The 11013-nt window shown below is 55.6% G+C and overlaps 5 protein-coding genes across 5 annotated transcripts; 2 read left to right on the forward strand and 3 right to left on the reverse strand.

Annotated features, from left to right (window-relative positions):
• Window positions 1-34: 34 nt before the first annotated feature.
• Window positions 35-904, forward strand: VTN49DRAFT_4775 (uncharacterized protein; the record flags this gene model as incomplete). Its single annotated transcript, XM_069412758.1, has 1 exon — window positions 35-904. The coding sequence occupies one exon, from the start codon at window positions 35-37 to the stop codon at window positions 902-904; it is 870 nt and encodes a 289-aa protein (XP_069266694.1).
• Window positions 905-1045: 141 nt separating this feature from the next.
• Window positions 1046-2554, reverse strand: VTN49DRAFT_4776 (uncharacterized protein; the record flags this gene model as incomplete). The annotated part of the gene is made up of 4 exons (XM_069412759.1): window positions 1046-1411; window positions 1470-1807; window positions 1882-2209; window positions 2270-2554. 4 exons carry the CDS (start codon window positions 2552-2554, stop codon window positions 1046-1048), a joined length of 1317 nt encoding a protein of 438 aa, XP_069266695.1.
• A 934-nt stretch (window positions 2555-3488) lies between these two features.
• On the reverse strand, window positions 3489-5928 carry VTN49DRAFT_4777 (uncharacterized protein; the record flags this gene model as incomplete). The annotated part of the gene is made up of 5 exons (XM_069412760.1): window positions 3489-4081; window positions 4142-4277; window positions 4335-4716; window positions 4772-5209; window positions 5258-5928. The coding sequence occupies 5 exons, from the start codon at window positions 5926-5928 to the stop codon at window positions 3489-3491; spliced, it is 2220 nt and encodes a 739-aa protein (XP_069266696.1).
• Window positions 5929-7063: 1135 nt separating this feature from the next.
• On the forward strand, window positions 7064-10109 carry VTN49DRAFT_4778 (uncharacterized protein; the record flags this gene model as incomplete). Its single annotated transcript, XM_069412761.1, has 2 exons — window positions 7064-7218; window positions 7280-10109. The coding sequence occupies 2 exons, from the start codon at window positions 7064-7066 to the stop codon at window positions 10107-10109; spliced, it is 2985 nt and encodes a 994-aa protein (XP_069266697.1).
• Window positions 10110-10464: 355 nt separating this feature from the next.
• Window positions 10465-11002, reverse strand: VTN49DRAFT_4779 (uncharacterized protein; the record flags this gene model as incomplete). Its single annotated transcript, XM_069412762.1, has 2 exons — window positions 10465-10583; window positions 10636-11002. 2 exons carry the CDS (start codon window positions 11000-11002, stop codon window positions 10465-10467), a joined length of 486 nt encoding a protein of 161 aa, XP_069266698.1.
• Between the last annotated feature and the right edge of the window lie 11 nt (window positions 11003-11013).

Below are 11013 nucleotides of genomic sequence, written 5' to 3' on the forward strand. Positions count from 1 at the left end.
GTAATTTCCTTCTACTTTCATCATAACAGCCTCGATGGATTCGGAATCGGTTACTGTGGCGTTGAGGCGTATGCGCCTCGAGGATCGGGGCGGAGATCCTCAAAGTGAGGAAACAGATGTCTCGAACACAGAGTATGAGTCTCAGTCCGAAGAAGAAGAAATTGCTCCCTTTCGCTTCTTTGATCTTCCATCCGAGATCCGGCTCAAAATCTACGAATATGTGTTCTTCCGCTCAAACACAAGTAACAATGGTGTAAACGGCAACGTGGGCGCGTCCTCCAAGCAAAACCGCATTCTGGCACCGCGCTCACACCGGCTGTCCCTACTGCTCGCCTCGCGGCGCTTGCACGACGAAGCTGCTGCACTGTTCTACTCTACGCAGATCTTCCGCGTGTTCCCAATCCAGGACTACTCGCGGATGCCGACGCTAGCCAGCTTAGCACCCACCTATCGGCCACTAGTCCGGAAGATCGAGCTGATTCTAGGATCAAGCTGGACGAAACCCCCAAAATCATGGCGGGTAACTCGCCGTCTGGGTCTGCGGGAGCTGACGGGTGTGGAAACCCTCAAAGTTTTTGTGCAGTGTGATCCGTCCCATCCAGTGTTCGAAGGATTCCGCATCTCAACGGATTTCTACACCAACTTTGCGGGGGATCTGCTGCGCGGGATCTTACAGCAGTTGCCTAAGCTCGAGAACGTCGAGTTTGATGCCTGGCCGTCGGTGCAGAAGGATGGGTCGCTGATGAGTCGGCTGCTCGCAGAGGCACGTGCGGCGGGGAAGAAGATCCTCTGGGGGCCGGAGCGCGGTTGGTCAGATATGGATGACTATGAAAAGCGGTTCACGGTGCCATCTGGAAACAATGAGCCGCAGTCGACAAAGCTAGTGACGCCTTTGCGAGCTTGACAATCTGTATGTATTATCTCCGTACAGTTCGAAAAGGTTGTACAATATAAACTTGACAGTAAAGTTGCAGTGTATCGTTTCCATCAATGAACAAGAGAACCATCCACCCAATTGAAATGAAAATGCTGGAAGGAATAATGTTTAATGATAACCTCCCGTGACCCGATAATCCGGCAACGCCTTCCCAGCCTTTTTATCCTCCATCAGCGCTCTCAGAGCTGAAATTAGTTTTTCCACCGCCTGCGGTGAATTCTGATGATGAAACACCAGCCGCCCGGACGGGAAGAGCGTGACGCCCGCGCGCTTCCCGTACTCGACAAATGCGGCAGCTGGAATGCCGTCCGCCTTCAGGTCGAGGACGATCATATTGGTCTGCACGGGAAGTGCAATGGTGTAGCCCATCTCGCGGAGGGCAACGGCGGTTTGCTTGGCCAGCGCGTGGACCGAAGGTAGGCGAGGGATGGTATAGTCGAGGGCGGCAAGGGCTGCTGCGGCCATCATACCGGCCTGTATACAACCGTTAGTTTCTGGTCCTTCATATATATAATTTTAGGTGCTTACGAACCTGGCGTGTCCCACCGCCGAACATCTTCCGGAAATACTTTGCGCGCTGGATGAACTTTTTCGATCCGACAATGACGCTGCCCATAGGGGCCCCCAGGCCCTTGGAAAGACAGATGCTGATGCTGTCAAAGCAGGCGCAATACTCTTTGAGGTCGACGCCCTCGGCGGTGACAGCGTCTAGCAGCCGAGCACCATCGAGGTGCATCGCAATGGGTGTCTGACCCTCCTCGACGGGGAATTTGCGCACGAACTCGGAGATTTCTTTTGCGTCTTTGAGCGGGAGAATTGTCCCGCTGAGGGAATTCTCTAGGGAGACGACTCGGGTTGGTGGGAAGTATACTATCCTCAGTCAGCCTTAACTTTTCCTCACAAAATATATATAGAGTATATATATATATATTCTGGGGACTTACGATTCCCATCCGCAATGATGTGCTCTCTCACATCATCAACAGTCAAATGTAGCCCATTTCGTGGATGCACCTGCGTGACTGACGCCTGCGACAAGACGGGCATGGCACCGGTCTCCCAGCAATGCACATGCGCGCGGTAGTCCAGCAGCACCGAGTGTGGCGGCTGTGTCAGATGTGTCCGCAAGCAGATCTGATTGCCCATTGTGCCGGACAGTGTCCATAGCGCGGCCTCCTTCCCGGTCATCTCCGCAATACGGTCCTGCAGCTTGTTGACGGTCTCATCGCCAGAATCGTACAAATCATCTTGAAAGGATGCGTCCAACATCGCCTGTACGCTGCAGTCAGCAACTCATCTCTGGCCTCATTTCCCGGAATTTCCGAGACTCACCAACATCATCTCCTCCGTCGGCACGGTCACGGTATCCGAGCGGAAATCATGCTCGACCCGCCGTTGGGCCGCCCGCAGCTTGTGCAATGGCGGCCAAGCCGTCCCATTCCCGTTCGGCCCGTGATCCTCGGCACCATTCAACTCGGATTCGGCCGCCCTGGAGGCATCTCGGGCCGCTACCGGGGCCGCACACTTCACCCACTGAGGCCGCCCACGGAGCTCGGCATAGGTCTCGCCGTTGCTACAGCCATGATCGGCGCCGATCACGCTCACGCCGGGGGCCATGATGTCATTCGGAGCGAGCTAAGCCGCTGATCTGATCAGATAAGATTTCCCAACTATGCAGGGACTGGGGATGCAGGACGAATGGCAGCAGGTGTATTCCGCGGGAAACTGAACAAAATCGGAGAAAAAGGGCCTTTAAAGGCCGGCTTTCTTGGTGGAGCATGGGAATGACTCACCGGTGAAAATTATTAATTTGGATACTTAGGGTTTGATATCGGGTGGGCCGGTTAGGGTTAGACCGTTTTGACCGTTAGAGAGCAGGCAGGAACGATCCCGACGGAGCTCTTTCCCTTGGAAATCCTTCGATTTTCTAGAACCCAATGCTACTCTTTCCCCAGGTTCCCATCTTCTCATTATATACTGCATTCTCCGTCGAAGGGAGAAAAATATCGTTTCCCTGTGAGACCCACGTACAACTGCGTATACCACCTTACAACGGATCCAGGTCGCCGTCGGATCATTCCGTGAGTGTTCCTGTCATACATTTTTGAGAGATGTGTTCCGATGGAAGCCGAATCCAGCCGTCAAGTCGAAACAGTGGGGAAACAGCATTCTGAATAGCTATTCCGTGCTCGAGAGCGCCGTAGGAGAGCAATTGATGAGACTAGAAGAATTGACGGGATCAGGAAATTCTAGGAAAGCTTGAAGTGTAGGCGACGAAATCAGGGCGAGAATAGGACGGACTGATTAAGCTTCGAGAGCTTCAGGTCAGGTTCACGACGGAACTCAAAAGGCTAATCGTATTCTAGAAGGCATACAGAACACCCGATCCTAACCGAAGAGAATGAATCGATTGGATTGATTCGAATGCATTGTACATACATGCAAGACATCGTTCATCATTAATACAGAATCGCCATAAACTACAGTACACGGGCGAAAAATATTAAACTAGTGTTGAACCAACGTACCCATACAGGCCCATATTATAGAATCATGTAAAGTTGACGTCCTGAAGCCCCGACACATCCCAAATCCCAGTCATATCGAACGGAAAGCCATCCATGGTTCCGAACGTACCCGACATGTTCATCATGTCATCAACCATATCGCCGTGGGTGGTCGTCTCGGGAAGGATGATTGCACCGGGGGTGATGGGGAATGACTCGTTCTCACCCGGGGCATTTCCGTATGGGGTTGGGGCATGGGCGTTGTTGGAAGAGTTCGGGTGGGAATTCGGATGTGGGGGTTGGGAATGTGGGTGCTGCGGGTGCGGATGAGACCGCTCGCTGGGGTGAGCAAGCGGCTGCTGCTGCTGTTGCTGTTGGTTGTGGTTTTGCTCGTTTTGGGCTGCATGTGCCGTTGAAGGCATGTTGTTGATGATCTCGGGATGGCGACTGAGGATCCGATCGCAGTGGTCCAGACACATGTCTGCGACATCCCAGTCTTCTTCCTCCCGCGCCCGTTTGAGGATCGACCGAAGAAGGTCGACATTAGCCAGACACGATCGTCGCACCTCCTCGTCTGTGGTTTCCAGGGCCGTGCGGACAAGGAGAGTCGTCGTGGACGTGAGATGGAATGCGCTATCTACCGTACAACTCCGTCAGCGATCCACAACAGAGAGGAATAGATTGACATGGATCGTACATGGTAGCCAGAACTCCCGAAAGTGATGACTCCGCAGCGTGGACATAAAGTGAACGATTTCCTCCGCAGCCTTGCGAAGCTCCGTCTGAAAGTATCGGCGGGCTTCGGGATTCTCGTTCTCCGAGTTGTTGACCTCCTGCTCTTGAGTTAGTCTCCGGAGACGCGCGTGACGAGAAAACTCTAAACAACGCACCTGCAGCTCCACGCGGCAGACAAGCATCTTGACCGCAAGAAATGCCAGGTGCAGACTGCAGGTGCCCGCGATAGTCGGCTCCGAATCCTCCACGGGCGGCCGCAGCCATTCAGGCAAGGATTCTTCCCATGTGTCCAGGTCCGTGCGGATGTGTCGTAGTTTCTTGGACGTCTCCCGCGCAGACCGTGACTGGAGTTGGTACACCAGCGGCAGTAGTTCGCCCAGAATCTCGGTCAGACGGCAGAGGGCGATATGGCAGTGGGCCGCGCGAATGTGTTGCGATGTCGCCCTAGGCTCCGTCACCAGGACCTCTACGCTGGGCAGCGGCACGTCATACTGGGATTTGGTAATCTGGGGAGGGACCCCGTGTCCAAAACTACCCCTGCTCACTATATCAGTATCCAGCTCCCCAACCTTTCTCTTCTCATTTCTCCTACCATCGATCATGGATCACGACCCCCCACCATAGCCGAATCCGTTGCTTCTTGTCGGCCAGCGGGATCCTCCAATTGCTGGGATCCCGGTTCAACCCTAAACAGTGCGACAGGGATACCAGGCGTCCGCAGCTAATGGCGTTCCCTGTCAGCGAGAATATGGGCCGTCCGGTAAGGTCCAACAATGCCGCGCTGACCGTTGACAGGCCGGGTGCCGAGTAATCCTCATGCAAAGCAGCCACTGTCTGGTTGATTGCATATCGCACATCGGGTTTTGGATGGCAGGCGAGATGCGGCGTGTGTTTCCAATATATCAGGGACATGGCATAGATATGGCATAGTAGTGTTGCTGGAATCTGGTCTGTCGCTCCAGAGCTGTACGCTTCCCAAATAGCATGGCCGTCGAAGATCGGAAACGCATTGTTGAAGCGATCAATGAATCTGCTCGTGATTAGCGAACGTCTTGCCACAGCATCATGCAGGGCCTACAGTTTAACCAGGTCGTGCCTGAACGGCCCCAAAATCTGTTCGAGGATCTCTCGCTGGTTGTCGCCCGGCGGGACTCCTTGGCGCACACCCTGTCTTCGCCGCGACACGGTGGTGTATAGGATTGGCTTACGCGGATCGTTTGAAAAGAACTTATACGGCTTCTTCCCCTTATCGGGGGGTTTATTCGACTGCTCCGAGAACTTCTCAATTACCTGCGCATCATCGGCCGCGACAGGCCCGACGATCAAGACGGATTCGTTTTGCGGATCCTCGTCCTTTGACTTGGCACCACTGACACCGCGATCCGCTTGCCCTGACGCGTCCGTGCTGTCGTCTGGCCCGTCCGGCCCCGACTCGGAGTCGCGCTTCCGCTTCTGCCCCGTCAAAGTCTGCGACGGCGATCTGTGGACTCCCGAGCCGATCGAGCCGGGCTCATCCGGTGGAGGGTCTTCCTGATAATGGCAGTCGGCGCCCTGCACGCGGCAGAGCAGACACGACTGGCCGGGGATATCGACGGTGCATCGTGACTTGCGCTTGCGGCAAAGATCACAGGCGCGAATCTTGTGCGATCGGTACGGTCGAGAGCCAGCATTGACGATGCCTGCGTGCGGTTTGGTCGTCGTCTTGGTTGGCGACCTGGATGGCTTGGACGATGTCGAAATCTCAGTCATTGCTGCGCATGGACGGAAGCATCGCCGGGATCTCGGCTGTGAGAGAGGTACATGCGCTGTTCTAGGCTCTCAAGTCTCGCCGTTTGATCCGCAACTACCATCTATCCGCTCCGGGACGCTGAACTCGTGCCCGATGCCGTCGCAATCACTTCGCACGGTCGTGGCCGGCGTCAATTCGACAATCTCGGCACACACGCCCCAGACCAATCCCCACGAACGGCCATGCCGATTGACTCTGCTGAGGGGCAAGAATCTAGAAAGCTTCCACCGGCTCGGAGTCCGGGGCAGGCCAATCAGAGCGATTCAGAGGTGCCAAGCTTGCCATTTCTCTGTCTCTCCTTGGCAGTCTTGGCATCACGTGATTATTACAAATTCAGGGCATGCCAAGTCCCTTCGGCTCTCCTCCGCCTGAGACTTGCGGCTGGAGTCGTAAGCTCGCAGGGGACTCGATACAGAGGGAGTCTGAGAAGAGGGAAAAACAGATATCATGGTGGGTGGTATGGGAAGAAGCAAAATTTTCAACCGCGGAATCACATGGATTTTGTCCTCAACAGGTCTCGGTAAGATCTCAATTTCTACCCCTGACCTTATTTTATTTAATATCTGAAAGTACCCCTTGTACCCCGTTCCATTTCCCAGTTCATCTGTTGCTCTCCGAAAATCAGCAGATCTCAATGGGCCGATTAGTGCCTACATACGAGTAGGGAATTCACTCCCTACGGAGCACAATAGTGCCACACTGCTACTGTAGTCCTCATTGAAACGCCGGTATGCAACAGTGGCATAGAGTTTTCAAGCTTTTTTTATAGTTCTCTTCTGCCTGCCCTTCCGTACAAATGGCCGATTTCCGCCCCAAAAGCTGCACCGATCCTCGTAGCCAACAAACGCCAACACAGCCACGACGGGGATCCCAATCCTCCCGCTAGGTTTACGCCCGTAAGCCCAACACGAACTTTCGACAATCTCAACCTACGTGGCATACCATCGCTCTCCGAAACTTCCACGGGCTCCGGGCGTATGGGCAGCAGCGGCCATCACCATGTACAGCCCACCCTAAGCCTCCCAAGCCTTGCGCCCGCCCTCCCTCGATAGTCTGAGTCCGTTTTGAGCCCTCGATCCGCCTCCGTCGTCCGCGATGGAGGTTGATATCCGCAGCACCGTCGCAGAGCATGGGGACGGCGATTCCTACAAGGCAGATGACGTGTCGCGCCCGGCAACAGCGGCCACGACGATAACGCCCAAGGACATTGCTAGCGCATTTGACCGTCTCCCAGCGCCCGTGATCGAGCGGTAGGTGGATCAACCATCGAGATCTAAGCGATACTGAACATTTTTGTGCTTACTGCTTTAGGATATTATATACTGTCGATGCGAATACATTTGCCTCCCTCGCCGTGCTGAACCGAAAATGGAGACGGATATCGGATACTCCCGAACTGTATGCACACCACATCGAAAGATCCCCGCTGTTCGCCGCCTGCCGCGGCACGATCGGGTCGCGGGACCTGACATGCCTCAAGAAGAAGTTCGCTCGCGAGCTCCGCCGGAATACTTACGATCGCTTTCTGCGACCCCGTACAACATTGATTAATCTCATTTCCAGGAGTCCCGGCTCTGCGACCGCGCTGCCGGCCGGCGAGGCGCTCAAGTTCTCCTTCTCGGCCAACGGGCGGGTCCTGCTATGCCTGAGCTCATCACGGATCTTTGTCCTGGACCTGGCGTCGGAGCAGATGCAGGTGTTGTATGAGCTGAAGACCCAACGACGGCCCCTGGATGCTACGATCCTCGACGATGCACATGTCATGGCCGTGGTATCCCACAGACATCAAGTAAACATCTACCATTTGTCGGGAACGGAGGCGAAACATGTCCAGGTGATTACGGTGAATGACGTGCCTCGCACGCTGGCGTTTGCCCCCAGCGGCAGCGTCCTGGCCATTGCGTGTGACGGTAGCATCGAAGTCTATGCGATCGGTGAGAATGCAATGGCGACGCAACGGCGTGCCGTCCGCTGTCGCAAGGTCGAGAGTTTGGCATTCTCGTCCGACGGTACGCTGTTGCTGGGATCGTCGCTGTCCAACCCGGAGGAAGGCTTTGTCACAATTACGGCCCCATTCCCGCCAGACGCCCCGTTGAATGTAGATGACCTGGAGACGCAGATTTGGACTACGCAGGTTTTGTTTCCAGACATTGTGACCGGCTACAGCCATGTGTCTCTGTGGCCAGACCATATGGGACAGCAGGACAATTGGATTATGGGGTACGATGCCGAGGTGAAGGCATTTCGAATAGTCAAGGCGAACGATACAAAAGCAGGGACAGTATGTTTCGTTGGGCCCGTGCCGAGCGACGACTCTCGAGAACCCGCACCGACCTCGTGTCCAGCAATGGACTGCCATGGTGAATTGGTCGCATTGACTTTCCAGAATCGCGGGCTGTGGTTGTATGGCCTACCCGACGATGTCAATTGGACTCCGGCCAGCGAAAATTCTATCGACATCAATAATAACGGCAACTCGAATTCTGCAGAATCTCCGGAGGAATCTGGAAATGCAAATCGGCTACGGAATGCAATTCCTCACCCTTGTTTGCTGATCGGAGGTCGCAAGGTAATTGACATCCCGGGCCTCAGGGGCGCACGCTGGGTCACCGGCACTGGCTCGTCATGTCGACGCCGACTGGTTGCCGTTGCACCAGGAGGCGTAACCGTGGAGTCGCTCGGCGAAGCTCCCATTCCGGTTGATGGAGGAAGGATCGCTATTATCGATTTTGAGCCGTCCACAACGGATGGAGAGAAGCGTGAGCTGACGCTCGAGCTGGGAGAGGCCGTACCATTAGTTTTGCAGGAGCAGAGCACGGATCTGGAGCAAGAAGTCGAGCTGGAGCGAAGGCGAACACGTGTTCAACGGGGGATCGTGGGCACGCAGCGTTCCCGGCCCCCTGTAGACAGGAATCGTTCCTATCGTCAATCTTATCCAAGCGGTTCGCAAAAGTCTGCCTTCTGCATGCAGCGCGGGAGTCGATCGCAGAATAACTCGCCTGTGGATGAGGAGATGGCCGAGGATACCGATTTACTCCTGGACGACCCGTACAGCAACACCGCGCCTCGCTCGCGAGATACACTCCGGCGCGCAGCCACAGCGTCAAGGTCCAGCAGGAGACCTCGGTATCAAACAGAAACGACTACCCCTCCGGTGCCACCGGTGCCGCACATTCCGCATGAGAGTGACGCAGACAATTGGGAACCACCACCCCCTCCGTACACGCGCGAACCGGAGGAGCCCCTACCAGCGCATCTCAGGGAGCTCCTCTCGACCCTAGCACCGCCACCTCGCACGTCGACAGATCCGTCACTCGAACCAATCCAACGATACGGCACTAACCCGGCCGATGGCCATCAACGGTCAGGACTGATGAATTCGTTGAGTTCTTTGACGAGGCGACTGTCTGGTCGGCGTGGATCGTCGGAATCTCGCTTCCGACGGAACCAGTCCAGAACCCGCCAGGGTCAGTCCCCAACGGAGAGCAGTTTTCTCCCCAGTCCTCGCCGTTCGTCGCGACAGTTGACTCCTACCTTGGTTGTAGAGCCTCCGCCTCCCCAGCCTCACCTGTCAACCCCGGACCAGTCCCCCAGCACCCGATCCGCGAACCTACTGCTCCGACTGCCCCGATCCGTTCCGCTGTTTAGCCGCCATCGTTGGCTCCACTCGACACCCGAGCGCCCTTCCACGGGGGACGCTGGGCAGTCCGATCATTCTCATATGAACTCTATTGGTAGCATGCGCGCATATTCGCATTCCTCACCCGATTTGCGGAGCCGCCCGGATGCGTCGCAGCGAATGTCGACGATCTACAGTGACGCGTCGCGGGTGGCTGACCGTCGAGACGAGAGGGTGTCTATGCACACCCGAACAAACTCCGCGGGGGGGCTGCCGCCGGCCGGTCGACTCACACAGGAGAGCCTCGATGCCCTGTCGCAGGCCCAGGGCGGGTACACCGGGCGGTTCATGCGCCCACCACCGTCGCAGCATCATCCAAACGGCACCGCGGGCGAACCTCAATGGACTGCGGAAGACCGACTACGGGACGAAGAATGGCGGGCGCGAATCGAACAGTGGAACGAACAGACCATCAACGAGCGACGGAAGGAAAAGTTGCGTGGGCGTTGTACGGTTATGTGAACCTAGACTGAAATCTTGCGATTGGATATGGTGTACCATACATATAATCGGCTGTTTCTACTTCTTCTGACATGGGGACATGAGATGAGATTTGATACTTTGCATTTTTCGGTGTTTTGTTTATTCTCTCTCATGCATTGGTCTGTGTTCATATACCCGATGCTGAACCAACGGTGGTTTGGTTATTGTTGATGATCCGTCATGATGGTCTACCCTTTAATGATGTGATGCTATTATTTTTGAATGGCATACTAGTCATACATGCATTAGGTCGGCCATTCCATGGGTTATTGGCATCGAGAATCTATAATTGAACCGCAACTCGCATCTCCGATTCCAATCTCGAGACAGATCATCAGCATGAGCTGCCTCCTCCTCCCCCTCCTCCTCCACAACCACTGCTACCACCGCCACCACCACCGCCGCCGCAGCCGCCGATTCCACCGCCTCCTCCACACCCGGCATGCCCACCAGCTAGTGATCGCAGTCAGCTTTAATCCTCCAGGTTGAGAGTTTGAGTTCTTACCGCATGTCCCGCCCTTTCCTCCACAGCTTCCAGCCGCCACGCCCCCGCCACACGTTCCTGCGACACAGTTTCCGTACGAACCAGAGGCGAGATTCATGCATGTTGGATTGCAGGCGTACATGTCGCCATGGATGCCGGGATCACACATGTACGGCGCGTAGTACGGCATGTAGTACGGATACCCCCAGACGGTAGGGCCGGAGTTCCGTTTATCACCATCATGATCTCCGTCTCCACCTCCTGGGCTGTTGTCGGGTGGGGAGGAGGAATGAGACGAAGAACCAGTGCGACCAAAATCGTGGCCGGCCCGACGGCGTCGCTTCTCCGCCCGGCGATAGGCACGCAGGTACCGGCTGCGGAGCTGCATTCCATGCAGCC

This window comes from Thermomyces lanuginosus (genome assembly GCF_041956635.1).
Source record: "Thermomyces lanuginosus strain ATCC 200065 unplaced genomic scaffold VTN49scaffold_32, whole genome shotgun sequence".
In the NCBI taxonomy this organism is placed as follows: Eukaryota; Fungi; Ascomycota; class Eurotiomycetes; order Eurotiales; family Trichocomaceae; genus Thermomyces; species Thermomyces lanuginosus.